At 35.7% G+C, this 21,942-nt stretch overlaps 1 protein-coding gene across 1 annotated transcript; it reads right to left on the bottom strand.

Moving 5' to 3' along the window:
- Window positions 1-4,755: 4,755 nt before the first annotated feature.
- On the bottom strand, window positions 4,756-6,452 carry LOC130471570 (uncharacterized). Its single transcript, XM_056841772.1, has 2 exons — window positions 5,681-6,452; window positions 4,756-5,345 (listed from the first exon to the last, which is right to left on the bottom strand). Exons 1-2 carry the CDS (start codon window positions 6,450-6,452, stop codon window positions 4,756-4,758), a joined length of 1,362 nt encoding a protein of 453 aa, XP_056697750.1.
- Window positions 6,453-21,942: the final 15,490 nt, after the last annotated feature.

The raw sequence follows: 21,942 nt of genomic DNA, 5'->3' as shown, positions 1-21,942 counted from the left end.
AGGCCGAGGCAAGGATGATTGTGGTGCAACCATGGTTTTTTTAGCATCTACTGGTTGCTTAATTGGTTGTGATACCGTCCCAAATGTCTGTGACACTCCAAGTGTTGGAGGACTGAACGGTCCCCAGTTTTGGGTGGATGGATCAGAAGATTTTGGGGACTTGGATGCAGCAATGCTCGACCCTTCGTCAATAGGTACCAATGTTCTTTTAGTCCTGTAACTCATATTTTAGTTCCTGTTCAAAAAGTAAGAAACACAATCATCCATGAATAAAAAGTTCATTAAACATACTCAATTGCAACAAGAATGAATCACTAAATAGGATAATAGGTATTCACTCAAAGTGACAATCATTCAAGTTAAATCAGTTTAACATTTTCGCATAAACAAGAATTACAATGAGCAGAAAACTCAATATATATAGAAGCAAAGTGCAAATCTAATTGAGAAAAAGAAATTCATCATGGCTCTAATTGGTCGTTAGCTCACGAGTGATCTAGAGTCTAGAATATACAAGTCATAGACTCAAAAGTCTGAAACCTTCAAGGAACTTGAAAACTTTATATTGGAAGGCCTTTTGCTCCGTTCATCCCTTTATTAAGTTTCATTATAACCTGTCACATTACAAGCATAAGCACGAAACAAGATAGAGAAGGCAAACCAGACAGGAAACAACTAACGGAAACGCACTGAAGATATTATCAGAAAGTGAAGATATTAACACTATGGAAACATGCAACTAACCTTCAGGTGGCTACCAAATCTCCCTGGAGGTCGAATTATCACTATGGCCCCTACGAATGTGGATGCGAATGAGTGTGTAGCAGCTTGGTGGAATGAGGAGGGTGATGGATGGCATTTGGAGGGAATGATCTCACAACTTTGGGTGCACGAACAAGAAGCTATCAAAATAATGAGGGTAGCAAGAAGTGAGCAGCCTGACATTCTGTGAAGGGACTACACAAGGAATGACAATTTCACAGTATGTAGTGCCTATCACCATGAAGTACAATGCACGGAGCATAATGCCAGTACCTCGAACCCAGCTACATCACAGTGGCTATGGCATATGGTATGGAAAGCGGTGGTATCCCCGAAAATCAAGAACCTCATGTATAGAGCAATGAAGGAGGGCTTTCCCACTATTGATAAACTAGCAACGAGAGACATGCCAGTTGATATTAGCACTATGCACTAGGCAAACCAGAACGGAAACAACTAACAAGACAGATATGCAGAAGATCCGTAACGCACTGAAGGTATTATCAGAAAGTGAGAAACAGCTCAGGGTGTCCAAGAATCAAACTACATGGCTTACTGTAGCTCTATTGCAATTGAATTCTATAGATCCCTCTTTCTCAGATCCTAACGAGTCCAGGTTATCTGTAAGAACTTCAAATACTAAAGGTTAGGTTTTACTTTATCCTTATTTATAAACCAAGATTACGCTTAGTCTAGGCTTAATGATACTTAACAAACTCAGTAAAATGTTGGATGAAATTGTTCAGCTGCAGATGGTGACTGTTGCAGTACAGTTACAAAAACCTTAGTTCAAATTAAGAGAAATAAAAGTACAACCGTAAAATCTTAAAACCGTCTCTCTTACTCATGTTCTTCTTCAACCTCAAAAGAATAATTACTTCCCCACTAATCTTTATGTTTTTGGTAACAATTTTATATTATGTCAGACTGTCTAGGTAAATTAATCATAGACTTTTATTGAAAATGTTACGTTTAATACGAGTTATAAATCATAGCCCAGATAGCCGGACTTCGGAAAAATGTAAGTCTTTTATATTTTCATCATATTTTTATATTTTCATGACACCAGGCAAAAGCTAAAGAACAATCTAAAACAAGTCATTAAACAAATCAGGACGTTGTGAACCAGCAAAACAACATCAAGCAACAGCTGCATGTCTGACATGTATTAACAAAATGATTTGGCTACCTTTTTAGTTATTCCCCATTCTGTTTTGAAAAGAAAGGAGGGGAACCATACCTGGAATAAAGATCTTTGCTGCTTGATTCAGAGAGCCTAAATCAGTAATATCCTAAGCCTGTAGTTTTAAGAAAATGATTATCAAGAGAGTTATACATTCCATAGGAGAGAAAACAGGGGATAAAAGGATCAATATTACAATACAAATGAGCTTAGAGAAGCTTGAAAAAAGCTAGCTATAATTATATAAAGTCGGTGGTCACATATGATTCTCAAAGTCAAAAGACATAGAAAGAAGATTCAATGGGTGATCCAGCAGCTTAGTATAGTAGTAAATGGCAGCTTTGAAGAGGTGGATACACATTGTTAATTGTTAACATGAATGCAGAACACAAACATCTACGAGAGAATCAAGCCTGAATTGCAGAACTCGAAACATACAGAAACATAAATGTAGAAATGTAAGTCTTTAAGCCCAAAGAAGTAAAAGTCATCTCTTGGCCTAATAAATTGAATAATAAAAGGAAGATTAGCATTTTAGTCAAATATTTTGTATACGTCAATATGCACCGGGACACATGAATATCATGCATTCCCCAATAATACATCAACATTATCCAAGTAAAATAGAAGTAAAGAAGTAACGTGTTGATACTTGTGTAATACTGGAAACTACTGGAGTGATGTTTACTGTTATAAACAATGAAATCTAGTGAATTGTTTTTAGCAATATTTTACATTGGAGTCATTTCATGATTAACTCACAACATTTCACTAATCTTACAAATTCAAGGTTTGTCTGTGTGATTCTCCTTAGATAGCCAGGCATGATATTTTGGCAAACTCTGACAGATACGCTTTGTCAAAGGGGGGTAAAACTTTCAGAACCAACACCGATGCATATAAACAAGAATTAATATTTTCCCAGTAAACCTTATTGTTTAGTTATAATGGACCAACCCACCCCTGACACACATTTTCTTGTGTACCAAAGGCGCAACAAAAAGGGGAAGAAAAGTTACAACAACACTGCAACAACAATGAACCGAATCAAATACAAAAGGGGGAAATCACAAAAAATAAAGATAAATTGCCCCCTTTTCACGGAATAACAATATAAAAATCTCTGCATCACCATCAAAGAAACTAGTAGGAAGGGTACTTGGACATTAGTAGACAATAAAATAAGTGAGTATAGATTAAGTATAAAACTCATTATTCAACAAGATTAAACAATATGACTCACAACGTCATGAACAAATACAAATCCAAAGCAAAACAATAAAAAATAAGCATGATCAATCGGTCCCACACTCTTCCTCTACTGGTAAAGAATCCCCTAAATCAAACACATCTCTAGGCTTGTTCTTAACAACATGCAACCATCCCTTTTGTATCTCATCTTCTATGTAAAAAACTTGTTTTGCTTGAGATGAGAATACAAATGGATCATCTTGCAACAATCGTCCAGAATGTATCAATTTAGAGAAATGGACACATACTCCGCCATTTGGATATGCTTTTACACCCCTATGAATGTCTACCCAATCACAACGAAACAATACAACTTTGTAATCTCCGTAATAATCTAATTCATAGATATCTTTCACTTTTCCATAGTAGGCATCTCTATCCGCTTCGACCATAATTCCATAATTTTTTGTCAAAAGACGAGAATCGCGATCCGTGGAAAGGAATTTGTATCCATTGATTATGTATCCTTTTAATTTTCTACCATAAGAATGCAAACCACCCGCCAAAGCTTTTCTTAGTTTCCCATCTTCGGTGGTTGCATCTATGTAATGTACCTGCGATGATACATCATTAAATCAAATACATTTTTTTAAAAAAGAAGTATTTATTCACATTAAAAGAACTTAAGTAACCTTATTTTGCAGCCACCCTCCAAATTCATTGATAATCCAGTTACTTTCATCACTCTCCGTGACAGGATTTTGTAAGGTCATTTGACGTTTCTCGGTTAAAAATTCACTTCATGGAAAAGAACAAAATTAAAAATCATCTATTATAAAAATTGATAATTCAAAAGAAAACCAAAATAATACTTACTCCAGATCCCCTTTTATCTCATCAGAGTGAAGCAAAATTTAGCGATGAGCTTGTTTTAAGCTTTTGTCATCAAGGCGAATGCTGACCTCCTTCCCAATAACTCGACCACCGGGATTAAACAAGTAATCATTGGGATTTGGAATGTCATCATCCATCCTTTTAGGTATGTTGAAGATGGTCTTAACACCTTGAAGATATCTCGAACAAAACCTAATTGTCTCCTCTAAAAGGAAACCTTCTGCAATAGATCCTTCAGGTTGGGCATTATTGGTTACATGTGATTTCAAATGGGACAAGTACCTTTCAAATAAAACATTTGTACTTAATATATAATAAATGTGAAATATTTAATAAAAAGAATATAATTTAGATGTGTAAGATATTAACCTTTCAATGGGATACATCCATCTGTATTGCACTGGTCCACCAAGTTTAACCTCCTCCACTAATTGAATCAACAAATGGACCATGATTGTGAAAAATGAAGGAAGAAACTCCTTTTCCAACTCACAAAGAGTTAAAATAATTTCATTTTGAAGACCATCTAAACCATCTGGATCAATAGTAGTAGAGCACAACTTCTTGAAAAAGGAAGACAATCTAGCCAACAAGTCAATAACTTTTGTAGCTTTAGAGGCCCTTAAGGCAACGAGAAGGATATCCTGCATTAGAACATGGTTGTCATGACTTTTGAGGTTAATCAACTTCCTTTGCTTCATATTCACACAACTAGAAAGGTTAGATCAATATCCATCAGGAACTTTAATTTTCTGCAAAACATTTAGGAACCTCTCCTTCTCCTTCGTAGACATAGAATAGGAAGCAGGAGGCATGCATTCAGCTCCGTTAGGATTAGTACTTAGCCAAAGGTGAGACTTTATTCTCCATGCTTCAAGGGCTTCTCGATCATTCCTACTATCTCTACACTTATAAATACTAGGAAGAGTTCCCAAAATATTCTCAGACACGTTTTTCTCAATGTGCATCACATCTAAATTATGCCTTAGAAGATTATGCTCCCAATACACCAAATCAAAGAATATGCTTCTCTTGGTACCAAAGTCACTTTCATCTTGGACATCATCGTAATCATCATGTCCTCTATGCCTCTTTTTCGGTGGTGCCTTCGACTTTCCGTAAACATGCTTCACCTTTTCTTGCTGCCTCAATATATCAGTGCCGCTAGGAAGAGATGGGGCTTTACCCCACTCATTAGTTCTAAACTTCTCACAAAACTTGTCACCTTGACATCGATATGGGTGATCTGCAGGTAACCATTTTCTATAGCTACAATAGCAAATCTTGCTCCCAAATCTATCAGAAGGCGTGGAATCTAAACATATAGGACATGCATTGTAACCGTTTATGCTCAAACTTGAGAGCATTGCATAGCCGGGAAAGTCATTAGTAGTCCAAAACTAAGCCGCACACAAATTAAATTTCTCTCCGGCAAAAGCATCAAAAGCTTCAACCCCTGTCCACAACAATTTCAATTCATGCACTAATGGCTACAGATACACGTCAATATCATTTTCGGGACTTGATTTTCCCGGAATAAGCGTGGACAAAATGAAATAAGATGGTTTCATACATAACCATGGTGGAAGATTATAAGGAATCAACATCACTGGCCACGTACTATAAGTGGTGCAGGTAAGGATTAAAAACCATCACTCGCAAGACCTAATCGAACACTACGAGGGTCTAATGCAAAATCTCTGTGACGCTCATCAAATGCCTTCCATGCTAAGCCATCTGAAGGATGCCTTAAAATCTTCTTATCATCTTCACCCAATCGCTCTGTATCATGCCATCTCATATCTTCTGCTGTTTCTGATGACATGTAGATTCTTTTTAATCTCGGTATAAGAGGGAAATATCGCATTACCTTAGCTGGCACACCTTTCTTACAAGTATCCGTACCTTGATCACTTACAACGTTGCCCCTATCCTTAGTTTTCGTCCACCTCGATGTACCACAAACATGACACTTGTCTTTCTTTAAACATTCACCCCAATACAACATGCAATTATTCGGACAAGCATCAATCTTTTCATACCCAAGGCCCGAGTCTTTTATCATTTTCTTACTGTAATAATAAGAAGAGGGAAAATCAAGTATTTGAGGAAATTCATCTAGACTTAGCTTCAACAGCATATTGAAAGATTCTATGGACCAGTGATTCATACACTTCAAGTGAAACAAGTGTAACAGAAAAGATAACTTTGAAAAATTGATACACCCCTCGAATAAGTTATCCTCAGAAGCTTCAAGCAACTTCTTATATGTCACATCTTCTTTTATTGTAGAATAATCATATTCTACATCTGTGTCATAGGCCACGGGCTCCTCAATCCATTCATCATCCTCTCGTGCTTCTAAATTTGGGCAATTGGGAGGCATATTAACACTAAATGCTAATCTTAATTGCCCTCCCATATTATCTCAACCTACAAACCCACTTTGATTATCAAGGGATCCTTCACTAGTAATCCCTCCATCACTCTCAAACATACGCTGAAACGTATCCCCTTTACCATGAAAAATCCAATCCTTACATGGCTTATAAAATCCCTTAAACAAAATATGCCTCTCCACTTCATTTACGGAGAACCATTTCTCTACCTTACAGTTCTTACATGGACATCTAATTTTTCCTTGGACTAGATCTTGCTTGGCAAACTCAATAAATTCCATACAACCATCGACATATTCACGATGACCAGTGGGTAGATCGATCCAACTTTTATCCATATCTATACGAAATTAGTAGAGTAATTAGTAATATACGTCGGTCGTAGAATAGGAAATTTTTATATGTACTTATTAAAATATTATGATCATTCTTAGAACCTTGATATATCACACGAGATTAATTTAAGTCACATAACACCTCCGTACAAAACTCTTCTTAATTCATACCATAACTTATGATTTTTTGTTTAATCATTCTTCATTAGTGACTAATATTTGTTATCTATCTTCTTCTTCTAAAAGTTATTACCCTCTATCACTTCCATATTATATTTTCTTTTTGCGTACAAGATGATACTTTCAACTTCACATGAATTTGCAAGGACAATAAAGCATGTGATTTTAGCGCACAAGGTGATACTTTCAACTACACATGAAGACAACATTATAAATCCATTTTTTAAAAGGAGTAAGAGTACCTTAAGTAACGTGGCATCACATAATCAGAATTTATGGTAAAATTTCTAAAATTAAATGTAATTCAACTAAGCAAAATTATGCAGTGGGGATAATGTAATTAGACAAACAATACCAACACAAAATGCCAAAGCTAACAAAAATACCTACTTACAAATTAGAAGCTATTATATCAAAATATTTGAAATTAAATCAACAGGAATACAATAAAAAGACCCAACTCTTGCATGATTGACGTAAGTTAAGATAGCACAATAAACGTCAGTATATGCTCATAGTATATATATTAGACATCGAGGAAATGTAAAGCCACGGAAATTATATTCTAACACTTAACAAACCTAACTTGCAGAGTTGTAGCCCACCCTTGTCCATACAAAATTAGGGAAATAACAATTGTCCAATAAAAAACCTAAAACAGACTTTATAGTATACATACCTCTAGTATCAAAGAGCAGTTGCAACGCATGAACCGATGCACGAACCTACGAACAAAGGTAAAGACTCGCAGGAAACCTTGAACCGGTGTAGCAACGCACGAACAAATGCAAGAACCTACGAACAACGCCTACCAAACATACAATTTAGGAATTTAATCAGTCACAACAGAGGAAAACCAATTCCATGTAACTATTTCAACCAGTACGGCTCCAACAATTAATTAAAGACCTAAAAAGGTTAAAAAAATTAAACATTCCCATGCATTTTCAAATAAGCAAAACCCAACATATGCAACCAAACAAAACTTCACTTTTATCATAAAATAGGTACAAAATTGCATTCATAAACTCAACAATCTCAATGAAAAAGAATCAAAATATGATTGTATTATTATTTCTTGGTTGTATCATATCTCAATTGTATCTTATAACGTTAGGCAATCTCACAAGGCATCCAGATTGCAATTGCTAAAGGATGGCAAAAAGTCATTGTGTGTTCAAATTCTAAAAAAGCTATATCAAGATTGAATCAACCATCCATCTCAAGTGACTTGTCCTACTCTAATATCTCTAAATGCACGGACCTTATCTTAGAGACTACTACATGGAGTTTTGAACATGCTCCTAGGATCGCAAAAAAACTTGCAGATATGATGGAAAAGAATTGTAAAAATACTAACAACAGCAACAAACCACCCAAATCAAACATCATTACCAAAACAAAAAGATCAATAAAATTGCATGAATCCAACATCATACCCGCAAGCACGTATCATAGTAATTCTTCATCAAAGACTTAATTCATCCAACACGATATGATGATCAACTAGAATTACAGTAACAGTAGAAAACACAATATATGCCTGCACTACAAATGTTAACCTTCATTTATATATAAATTAGAAAACGGCAAACTCCAATAATCAAAACTTTACTCCTGTGTTCTTATCTTTTGCTGTGAATAAAACACTGAAAAACACAACTGAGAACACCATACCAGAGATTTCATAAAAATTTATAGTGCAAGTTAACAAATAAGAACTCCGTTAAATTTTCATACGACATAGAATCAGTATCGTATAAATTCACCAAGATGGACACAAAACTCGATACCAAAAACCAGAATATACATTTCTCTCCATAAACGGAATTTAAACACTCAAACAACATTCATTTCACTTGAACAATTCTTCCAATAAGAAAAACTACTAAACCATTCAATTTCGAGCAATTATTTTTAGATATCATTATTACCTTTGGAGTAAACAGGAACAATTTCGAGCAATTCTGTACTATATAATACTTCACTATTTATGCATTTTATTGGGGTTTGCTTCTGTTGTGTTATTATTGTTATTTTGATTTTCATTCATCGAGTGCCATGCTAGTTTTCCATTTCAATTTTATAGATTCTTGTATGGAGTAATGCAGTTCTCTACAATTTTCTCTCTAAGATGTATTATAACAGTCTCACTATAGCAGGAGAAATCACTCTCCTTTGAAAAACATTATGTGCTCCTGAAATCTCTTATCTTATAAGAATAGCTCTTTGGATGACTTTTGTGTACCAGAATCACAACCCTAATCTACTGAAATGCGATACCAAACAATTATCAATCCATTCTGGTATGAAAGAACAAAGCATGTAGACTCGATTGTCATCTTGTGAGATAGGCCTCTGCTATAATATATATAACAGAAATCTATTCAGACAAATAAAACTGAAAAACAAAATGCATGCTCATTTATCTCTAATTTTGTTGCTCAAATTGTCCACTGCTTGCTTTTCCAGTTAGAGCACAGTGTTGACTCAACCAAAAACAGGAAGGCATCCTAAAGTTAGATATAATGGTGTTCAGGCTCTACAACAATTTTTTATCCAGAGGTTATACTGATGGTAACCCTTTTAGAAATGAAGGGGATCAATGACATATAGGCATGAACCCCAAAATATATATACGAAGAAGGAAAAGATAGCAACCCACTGAGAATTGACAATCACACATTTATTTAGTCCAACTGTGAACAGAAAAAGTATAGGTACATTCAAGAAACAGTAACACAAGAAAGGAGCTTTTATGTAAAAAATACCAGTTTACAAAAATAATGTAACAAGAAAATCATCACGGTGATCAAGAAAAAATACCCTACTCTACAGTTGCAAATAACTCCCCTTCAATAACTAAATCTCAATGCAGCTTAAAATTTTGGTTCACCTTAGAAGAGACACTTTAACTTCCTGTGTTATTCTACTGAATAATTAACATTAACCAAATAAGTGATCAGACTCTTATAGCCCGAATCTCAATTCTTAATAACTCAATTCCCTCTTTCTCAAAATTATCGCCAATCTCACCATCAAACTTCAAACCATCAAATTCCCCCGTTAACCTAAATTAAATCAGGAACCAATTAGCAGACAAATAAACTTCTAGGGATACAATATGAATGACCCACACAAAACCACCATATTATATTACGTGACTTCTTCTCTTGGATGAATTGTCATGCAGATTCCACTGTGATTGCAAAACCATAACTACAAAAATGAACTGAAACACTAAACTGAAAAGGGGAGTAAGGTGAATGAATGCATTTATGGTCTAATTTTAATACCCTCAATTGCCCCAACACCGTTTATCCTTCTATAACATCCAGACCCAAATCTTATTCCTCTCATCGATCTTAGTTCAAATATTATTCATCTAAAAAAAACAGAGAGAGAAATATAACATATGGCATTTAGGTAAACTATTGTTTTCCAACCGAGAGCTTTCTTCCGACTCCTAATGCTAATGAGTAATGAGTAGTTACATGACTGACATCAGTAGAGGACTCAAGAGCTTTCTGGCTCTAACTTCTTACCCATCTCGCATTCTCTATCTTAATTTCAATATGCCAATATATTCCATTAATTGTAAATATAATATATTTTGACTGTAATTGATCATTGATTGGTCAAAGTAGCCTAAATTAGTTTGCATGATTGACGTAAGTTAAGATAGTACAATAAACATCAGTATATGCTCATTGTATATGTATTAGACATTGAGGAAATGTAAAGCCACTGAAATTATATTCTAACACTTAACAAACCTAACTTGCAGAGTTGCAACCCACCCTCTTGTCTATACAAAATTAGGGAAATAACAATTGTCCAGTAAAAAACCTAAAACAGAATTTATGGTATACATACCTCTAGTATCAAAGAGGAGATGCAACGCATGAACCGATGCAAGAACCTACGAACAACGCTAAAGACTCGCAGGAAACCTTGAACCGGTGTAGCAATGCACGAACCTATGCACGAACCTACGAACAACGCTAAAGAATCACATGAAACCTTGAACAGGTGTGGTCGGCGAAACCTGATAATGTTGATAAATTATGGTAAAAATATAAGGACAACAACATTATCAGGAATTTAAAATCTAAAAAATATAGTAGATGAAGTTATCAACTTAAACAGAAAACATTATAAACATATCAATTCATGACCATGAATGCGCTCAATGAAAATGAACAAATATAGGGAAGCAATGTTCAGAACTGATTTGATCAGCACTGAACAGTACTGATCAGAACTGATCTGATGAGTACTGATCAGAACTGATCTGATCAGTACTGATTAGAACTGTTCTAATCAGGACTGATCAGGATTGATCAGAACTGATATGATCAGAATTAATCAGAACTGATTTGATCATCACTGATCTGATCACAACTAGGTGATTGTAGATTCTGCAGAAAATACAACAGAAAGATCCAATTAATTTCTTTAAGATTTTTAATTTAATCGGTGAATAGCAACAGCAAGTCAAGGACTTGCTCATAACTGTATATTAGCAGAAGATTAGCAGAACAGAACCAAACAGAAAATCCGATCAAAGCAGCAAATAAGAAGAACAATAATCAGAGCAACGAGCATTAGCAATTCAACATCACGAGCATAAGACACATCAAACAATCCAGCAGTTTCAAAAAATTTACAAAAACACCAAATATCATCTAACTCATTATTTAAGACTAACGTGCCATAAAATTCCAGGAATTAGCAAAATTCGTTTCTATAAAACAAAAATAAATATCATCCAGCTCATTATTCAATGAAGACCTTAGTTTCTGAATGCAACATCGTCTTCTGTTCCATTGACCATTAAGAGGAAAGCTACAAATACACAATGCTTATTCAAGAACTTGAAGACATGTGTTTTCAAAACATTAAAACTCAATCTTAGGTGTGAAAGAAAGCTGCTAAGTATTGTAAAACACAAGTCCAAAAAAAATTAGAATAAGACAGGTGTATTACTATGAGATGGAATCAAAAGCAAGCCCCCACCCCAGCTAGATATTGCATACACAGTTCATGCACTCACCGACAAATGTTCACTTCCAAGCTGCAAAGAGAGTGGTTAGACCATCAATAATCACTACAAGAAGCCCATTTATATTATTCTTCTTTCTGTCAATTTCTATTTATTGCATTTCATTTTGTGCAGTGTCATGTAATGACAGCTTTTCTTAGTTTGTCCTCTAACATTAGATGCCTAAAGAAGTGACGTCATCGTAGAATCAGGGTTAAAATTTTGTGTTTGTAGACGCCTATAAGACGTCACTAAGCTTGTAATGTTCAGATTGAATAAATATATCAATGAAACGGAAAAAAGCACAACTCTGCCTCTATATTGTCATATTCATGCTCACATTGATTTGATGTTCAATATATGAACGCAACTTATAAAGGAAGGGCAGGAGAGAAAGATCCAGCTTTTTTTAGTGGAGCACCAATAGCTGTTAATTCGAATAAAAGGGTAGTGAGTTTCTTAACTCTACTAGTTAGAGTTTTATTCTAACTCTAGAAGATCCGAATCTATGCATAAATAAACAGCCTTTGTCATCAATAAGAGAAATATTTTTTTCACAAGGATGTTTCCACTAAGTTAAGCAACTACCTCCAGGTAAATTATTCGTAGGATTGTTTTACATCAAAGGAGAAGCTATCAACGACACAACAACACTAGCTGTACACAGTCTATTCACTTGTATACTTCCGTCCTAATATGATAAAATTGAATATCTGGTGCACATGTGTTATGCAATAATATCAAAGATAACTAAATAAAATAAAATTTAGGCCCAGAGGAAGGAAAGCAAATAAACAAACTCAATTATAAAGAATTGAACTAATCTAACTTTAACAAAACCCCTAACCATATAATTTACAGATAAAAAACCAAAACAAAAACCAATTTCAAAAGCACAGACTAGTTGTTGCTACTATACACTGAAACCAAAAGAACTAAAATATAATGAAATTAGAATCCATAATAAAATAAAATTCGAATTCATAAACTAGGATTCGAAACCCTAACCGCCTGCTCTAGATGCCTTGACTATCAACCACTAATGCGCTCCATGAAAATGAACAAATATAAGGAAGCAATGTGCAGAACTGATTTGATCAGTACTGATCACTACTGATCGAGATTGATCATAACTGATATGATCAGAACTGATTTGATCATCACTGATCTGATCACAACTAGGTGATTGTTGATTTTGCAGAAAATACAACAGAAAGATCCAATTTTTTTCTTTCAGATTTTTAAATTAATCGGTGAATAGCAACAGCAAGTCAAGGCATTGGTCCTAACAGTATATTGGCAGCAGATTAGCAGAACAGAACCAAACAGAAAATCCGATCAAAGCAGCAGATAAGAAGAACAATATTCAGAGCAACGATCATTAGCAATTCAACATCACGAGAATAAGAGACATCAAACAATCCAGCACTTTCAAAAAATTTACCAAAACAACGAATATCATCCAACTCATTATTTAAGACTAACGTGCCATAAAATTCTAGGAATTAGCAAAATTCGTTTCAATAAAACAAAAATAATTATCAACCAGCTCATTATTCAATGAAGACCTTAGTTTCTGTATTCAACATCGTCTTTTGTTTTATTGACCATTAAGAGGAAAGCTACAAATACACAATGCTTATTCAAGAACTTGAAGACATGTGTTTTCAAAACATTAAAACTCAATCTTAGGTGTGAAAGAAAGCTGCTAAGTATTGTAAAACACAAGTCCAAAAAAAATTAGAATAAGACAGGTGTATTACTATGAGATGGAATCAAAAGTAAGCCCCCACCCTAGCTAGATATTACATACACAGTTCATGCACTCACCGACAAATGTTCACTTCCAAGCTGCAAAGAGAGTGGTTAGACCATCAACAAGAACTACAAGAAGCCCATTTATATTATTCTTCTTTCTGTCAATTTCTATTTATTGCATTTCATTTTGTGCACTGTCATGTAATGACAGCTTTTCTTTGTTTTTCCTCTAACATTAGCTGCCTAAAGAAGTGACGTCATCGTAGAATCAGGGTTAAAATTTTGTGTGTGAAGACGCCTATAAGACGTCACTAAGCTTGTAATGTTCAGATTTGAATAAATATATCAATGAAACGGAAACAAGCACAACTCTGCCTCTATATTGTCATATTCATGCTCACATTGATTTGATGTTCAATATGTAAACGCAACTTATAAAGGAAGGGCAGGAGAGAAAGATCGAGATTTTTTTAGTGGAGCACTAATAGCTGTTAATTCGAATAAAAGGGCAGTGAGTTTCTTAATTCTACTAGTTAGAGTTTTATTCTAACTCTAGAAGATCCAAATCTATGCATAAATAAACAGCCTTTGTCATCAATAAGAGAAATATTTGTTCACAAGGATGTTGCCACTAAGTTAAGCAACTGCCTCCAGGTAAATTATTCGTAGGATTGTTTTACATCAAAGGAGAAGCTATCAACGACACAACAACACTGGCGGTACACAGTCTATTCACTTGTATACTTCCGTCCTAATACGATAAAATTGAATATCTGGTGCACATGTGTTATGCAATAATATCAAAGACAACTAAATAAAATAAAATTTAGGCCCAGGGGAAGGAAAGAAAATAAACAAACTCAATTATAAAGAATTGAACTAATCTAACTTTAACAAAACCCCTAACCCTGTAATTTACAGATAAAAAACCAAAACAAAAACCAATTTCAAAAGCACAGACTAGCTGCTGCTACTATACACTGAAACCAAAAGAACTAAAATATAATGAAATTAGAATCCATAATAAAATAAAATTTGAATTCATAAACTAGGATTCGAAACCCTAACCGCCTGCTCTAGATGCCTTGACTATCAACCACTAATGCGCTCCATGAAAATGAACAAATATAGGGAAGCAATGTTCAGAACTGATTTGATCGGTACTGATCAGTACTGATCAGGATTGATCATAAGTGATATGATCAGAACTGATTTTATCATCACTGATCTGATCACAACTAGGTGATTGTTGATTTTGCAGAAAATACAAAAGAAAGATCCAATTTTTTTCTTTCAGATTTTTAACTTAATCGGTGAATAGCAACAGCAAGTCAAGGCATTGGTCCTAACAGTATATTGGCAGCAGATTAGCAGAACAGAACCAAAAAGAAAATCCGATCAAAGCAGCAGATAAGAAGAACAATATTCAGAGCAACGAGCATTTGCAATTCAACATCACGAGAATAAGAGACATCAAACAATCCAGCACTTTCAACAAATTTAAAAAAACACCAAATATCATCCAACTCATTATTTAAGACTAACGTGCCATAAAATTCCAGGAATTAGCAAAATTCGTTTCTATAAAAATCAACCAGCTCATTATTCAATGAAGACATTAGTTTCTGAATACAACATCGTCTTTTGTTTCATTGACCATTAAGAGGAAAGCTACAAAAACACAATGCTTATTCAAGAACATGAAGACATGTGTTTTCAAAACATTGAAACTCAATCTTAGGTGTGAAGGAAAGCTTCTAAGTATTGTAAAACACGAGTCCAAAAAAATTAGAATAAGACAGGTTTATTACTATGAGATGGAATCAAAAGCAAGCCCCCACCACAGCTAGATATTGCATACACAGTTCATGCACTCACCGACAAATGTTCACTTCCAAGCTGCAAAGAGAGTGGTTAGACCATCAACAAGAACTACAAGAAGCCGATTTATATTATTCTTCTTTCTGTCAATTTCTATTTATTGCATTTCATTTTGTGCACTGTCATGTAATGACAACATTTCTTTGTTTTTCCTCTAACATTAGCTGCCTAAAGAAGTGACGTCATCGTAGAATCAGGGTTAAAATTTTGTGTGTGAAGACGCCTATAAGACGTCACTAAGCTTGTAATGTTCAGATTGAATAAATATATCAATGAAACGGAAACAAGCACAACTCTGCCTCTATATTGTCATATTCATGCTCACATTGATTTGATGTTCAATATATGAACGCAACTTATAAAGGAAGGGCAGGAGAGAAAGATCGAGATTTTTTTAGTGGAGCACCAATTGCTGTTAATTCGAATAAAAGGGCATTGAGTTTCTTAACTCTACTAGATAGAGTTTTCTTCTAACTCTAGAGGATCCGAACCTATGCATAAATAAACAGCCTTTGTCATCAATAAGAGAAATATTTGTTCACAAGGATGTTGCCACTAAGTTAAGCAACTGCCTCCAGGTAAATTATTCGTAGGATTGTTTTACATCAAAGGAGAAGCTATCAACGACACAACAACACTGGCACTACACAGTCTATTCACTTGTATACTTCCGTCCTAATATGATAAAATTGAATATCTGGTGCACATGTGTTATGAAATAATATTAAAGATAACTAAATAAAATAAAAATTAGGCCCAGAGGAAGGAATGCAAATAAACAAACTCAATTATAAAGAATTGAACTAATCTAACTTTAACAAAACCCCCTAACCCTATAATTTACAGATAAAAAACCAAAACAAAAACAAATTTCAAAAGCACAGACTAGCTGCTGCTACTATACACTGAAACCAAAAGAACTAAAATATAATGAAATTAGAATTAATAATAAAATAAAATTCTAATTCATGAACTAGGATTCGAAACCCCTAACCGCCTGCTCTAGATGCCTTGACTATCAACCACTGCGAGGCTTGACAATATTGTGATACCATGTCGTGCTTAATAAATAATAACCGAATTTTCTTTAGAAAACTAATCAGATTTTTCTAGTTCCACCTCCCAATCCCCCAACCCAGGATTAAGTTAAATCATCCTGCAATCAAACAAACACTCTAAATTTACTATGCAAAGCCTCCTTTTCCTGGGAGTTAACGCAAAGGACAAGCAATGGGAAAATAAAACTTCTTCACATCATGGAGCTTGTATAACTTAGACAATCAACAACCTCTAAAATTAACAATAAAGCATATAATTTCGACAAATTTTGGCAACAAAATTATATATAAAAAAAATTACCTGGCGAATTTATCCGGCAACACTGAGGACGAAGCAGCAAATAAGAAACTAGAGGATGCTCGAATTTCTCCAATTAAAAACAAGAGAGAGCAACGAATTTATCTTGAATTTATTGGGCGAATTGTAAATTCAATAATTGGGATTTTTCATGAATTTATAGGATGAGATAGCTTATACTGAGAGCTTTTACTATACTAACGTAAAGGTTGAAGATGAAATTCAAGGAATTCGTTAATGGTGCTGAAAGTGAGGAGGAGAGAAGACGAATTCGTCGGGAAATTTGACGAGGGTGGTTAGGTGTCACAGCGCAGCAAGGACGTCGGTGGGAGGTTGAGAAAAACGTGGGAGGTGGAGTCAGAGTTAGGCGGGATTCTGCCAAAAAACAGAGAGAGTTAGGTGGGATTTTTTCTCCAAAATTAATTTGGTTTGCGTCCTCGTAAACACGTGTGTTCCACGTGTCTTTATTTGTAAATAGGGACGCTATAAAACGTCAAAATATTTTGCGGCTCTATAAAGCGTCGCAATTTACAAATTAATATTCGCGCCCCGAACCTCCCTGCGACTCTTTGTCAGACCGTCACAATTGTTCCGTCTCAATATGTACCTCATGTCCACATAGTTCAAGAAACAGAACTACTAGTCATCTTACATTCTAGTCGTCTAGCATTTTTTATGCGCCCACCTTTATAGAAAAATTCCGACCAGGGACCATTTTAAACTTTTGACATTCAAGTTCACTTGATAGACATTTCTTAGTCACATGATTGGTCCTGATAGTCTATCTTGAATTTTGTTAAATTTAAAGGACTCATCATTTAATAAAACCATAAAAATTAAATGGAAGAATGAAACTTAATTCATTTCTATGAATGGTTAACCATAATGTTTTACAAAGTATGCAAAACTTTAAAACTTTAAAATATTAAAAGACATCAAAGCCATTCTCCAACATGCTTGATTCCCATAGCTGCTTTGTGGGAGTTCTGCTTCGCTTGTGGCAGAGGTTTTGTCAATGCATCTAAGATGTTGTCATCAGTTCCAATCTTGCTTATCTCGACTTCTTTCCTGTCAACAAACTCTCGTAGAAGCTGAACTCTAAGAAGTACATGTTTGACTCTTTGGTGGTGTCTAGGCTCCTTCGCCTGCACAATAGCTCCATTATTGTCACAATATAGAGCTACTGGTCCTTTAATGGAGGGGACTACACCAAGCTCACCAATGAACTTCCTTAGCCAAATTGCCTCTTTTGCTGCTTCATGTGGAGCAATGTACTTTGCTTCAGTTGTAGTATCCTCAATAGTTCTTTGCTTGACACTTTTCCAGCTTAATGCTCCTCCATTGAGGCAGAAGAAAATGTTCTTGGCAGCAGTCCAATGTGCCTCTCCTAGATCTGACTGGTATCTGCTCGTAACACTAAGTGCATATGACACATCCGGGCGTGTACATATCATATCATACATTTTTGAACCAATCAATGATGTATATGGTATCGCACTCATTCGTCTTTGCTCATCGGGTGTTTTTGGACACTGAGTCTCGCTAAGAGTCATTCAATGAGACACGGGTAGGTGACCTCTTTTGGAGTCAGCCATATTGAACCTATCAATTACCTTATTGATATAAGTACTTTGACTAAGTCCAATCATCTTCTTGGATCTATCTATATAGATCTTGATGCGTCGTATGTATAGTGCTTCTCTTAAATCCTTCATCGAAAAACATTTCCCAAGCCAATTATTTATAGAGTTTAACATAGGAATTTCATTTCCGATAAGTAATATGTTATCGACATAAAACACAAGAATAGCAATCTTGCTCCCACTGACCTTCTTGTATACACGAGATTCGTCTGCGTTTTTGAAGAAGCCAAAGTCACTGACCGCTTCATCAAAACATATATTCTAGCTCCTTAATGCTTGCTTTAATCCATAAATGGATTTCTTTATCTTGCATACCTTTTACCATTTTTGGATCCTAAAAACCCTCAGGTTGTGTCAAAAACACAGTTTCTGTTAAAACGCCGTTTAAGAAAGCGGTTTTGACATCCATCTGCCATATTTCATAATCGTAACATGCAGTGATTTCTAACATTATCCTAATAGACTTGCCTGTATCCTTTTGCAACCAATCTAGGTTTGAAAACTTTTAGTTTCACGTCCTTGTTCTTTTTCAACTTGAAAACCCATTTTCTTCATATGGCTTGGTAGCCATCTGAAAAATCGACCAAATCCCAAACTTGGTTGTCAAATATGGAGTCTAATTCAGATTGCATGGCTTCTAGCCATTGCTTGGAGCTAGGGCTCGTCATAGCTTGTTTGTAAGTCATAGGTTCATCACTTTCCAGCAATAGAATTTCATGGCTCTCAGACATTAAAATACTAACGTATCTTTTTTGCCGAGACCTATACCTTTGAGATCTACGCGGGGCAACAATTCCAGTTGTTCTTTGAACCTCACCAGATACTTCTAAACATCTCTGAGTTTCAACCTGAATATCATCTTGATTATTCTCTAGAGTTTTTTGTTCGACTCGAAGTTCTTCGTGTTAGGTTATGATACATATGACAATTCATAAATCATGCGGAAAAACCATAAACCCAGGAAAACATATTATTTACACATAATCATTTAGCATAGATTAGATGCATACTCTTTGTTGCGTGCCTTCCCTAGCTGCGCCCGAACCGAACAAGAACAAGTCTTTAGGACTCCAAGTGTCGTCCCTCCGTAGATAGTCCACAGCACGTCCGGATCCGCCTTAAGATTGACCAACTAGAATCGCCCTTAAGGTACTATTATTTTCGGCACTTTATAGGCAAATGTGTGACTGAATTTTTCTCTCAAAAAACTCACTTTGAATACTTTGAAACTTGTGTTATAAATTGTGAGCCCTAGCCTCATATTTATAGCGGTATGGAAAGGGAATCGAAATCCTATTCAGATACAAATTAATTAAACCTAGAATCCTACAAGAACTCTAACTTAATTAATTTATCAAATAGAATTAGGAATTTAATCATTAACCGAACTCTGCATGTTTTAGGAAACGTGCACGAACACAAACACTTGCACACACACGCACGGCAGCCACGATGGGCCCCATGCGTGCGCGCGAGCAGCAGCCCACTCAGCGCCCGCGCGCGCTGCGCGCTGCGCGTGCTGTGCGCGCTGTGCGCGCTGCGCGCTGCGCGCAGCCTGCTGGGCCTGGCCTTGCGCTGGGCCTGGCATGGCTGTTTGTGCGGCGCGCTTGGCTTGCTGGGCGATGGCCTGGCTTCGTGCTGGGCCTCGTCCGGCAGGCCTCGTCCGATGCTTATTCGTACGATGCGCTTCCGATTAAATTTTCCGATTCCGGAATTCATTTCCGATACGAACAATATTTAATATTTCCGATTCCGGAATTAATTTCCGTTTCGAACAAATATTTAATATTTCCGTTTCCGGAATTATTTTCCGATTCCGGTAATATTTCCGATTCTGACAATATTTCCGTTTCCGGCAATATTTCCGATTCTGGCAATATTTCCATTTCCGATAATATTTTCCGACACGTACCATGTTTCCGTTTCCGGCAACATCTACGACTTGGATAATATTTATATTTCCGATACGATCCATATTTCCGTTTCCGGCAATATCATCGTTTCCGGAGTATTCATTCCTTGCCTGTGACGATCTTAGCTCCCACTGAAACCAAGATCTGTTGGTTCCGAATATTCATAGATGGAGTATTTAATGCCATTAAATACTTGATCCGTTTACGTACTATTTGTGTGACCCTACGGGTTCAGTCAAGAGTAAGCTGTGGATTAATATCATTAATTCCACTTGAACTGAAGCGGCCTCTAGCTAGGCATTCAGCTCACTTGATCTCACTGAATTATTAACTTGTTAATTAATACTGAACCGCATTTATTAGACTTAACATAGAATGCATACTTGGACCAAGGGCATTATTTCCTTCAGTCTCCCACTTGTCCTTAGGGACAAGTGTGCATTTCCTAATTCCTTTGTCGCTCGATGCTTGCTCTTGAACATAAGGTAAGAGTTGTCATCCTTATTATGTCCAGAGGTGTTCCTCGGTTTCAGAGTTCAACTGATCAAATAAACAGAACGGCCATGCATTTCACAGTTTCTAGCTCTCCGAGTGGCCTTGTACAACTTTTAAGCATCTCATCCCGATTTATGGGAGGACAATCCCAATCTTGCGATCTTGAGATTAGACTTCGTTTGATAGGTGATTACCTGAGCGTTGCCTTTATAGCCTCCTTTTACGGTGCGACGGTTGGTCAACGTCAAAGCAACCAGTTCTCAAACAAGTAATCTTCAAATCACTCAGGTATTGAGGATTTAGTGTCTAATAATTTAATGAAATTTACTTATGATAGACTTTCATCTCTTACAGTAAAGTTTCATAGGTCTTGTCCGATACTAGTCTTCCCAAAGTAAGTATCTATGCAAATGATTATGACATTGCCATGTCCACATAGTTCAAGAAACAGAACTACTAGTCATCTTGCATTCTAATCGTCTAACGTTTTCTATGCGTCCAATTTTATAGAAAACTCCGATTAGGGACCATTTTCAACCTTTGACATTCAAGTTCACTTGATAGACATTTCTTAGTCACAGGACTGGTCCTGACAGTCTATCTTGAATATATCGTCAAATTGAAGGGACTCATCATTTAATAAACCACAAATTAAATGGATAAATGAATTCTTTTCATTTATTGTGAATGATTAACCAATAATGTTTTACAAAGATTTAAACTCTAAAACTTTAAAACATTAAACAGAGACATCAAAGCCATTCTCCAATATGCTTGATTCCCATAGCTGCAGTGTGCGAGTTGTGCTTCGCCTGCGGCAGAGGTTTAGTTAATGGATCTGATATGTTGTCATCAGTTCCAATTTTTCTTATCTCGACTTCTTTTCTTTCAACGAACTCTCGTAGAAG

The sequence above is a fragment of the Spinacia oleracea genome, chromosome 4, assembly GCF_020520425.1.
Source record: "Spinacia oleracea cultivar Varoflay chromosome 4, BTI_SOV_V1, whole genome shotgun sequence".
Classification (NCBI taxonomy): Eukaryota; Viridiplantae; Streptophyta; class Magnoliopsida; order Caryophyllales; family Amaranthaceae; genus Spinacia; species Spinacia oleracea.
Note: the sequence above shows the minus strand (reverse complement) of the source record. Positions and strands in the feature narration are given on the sequence as shown.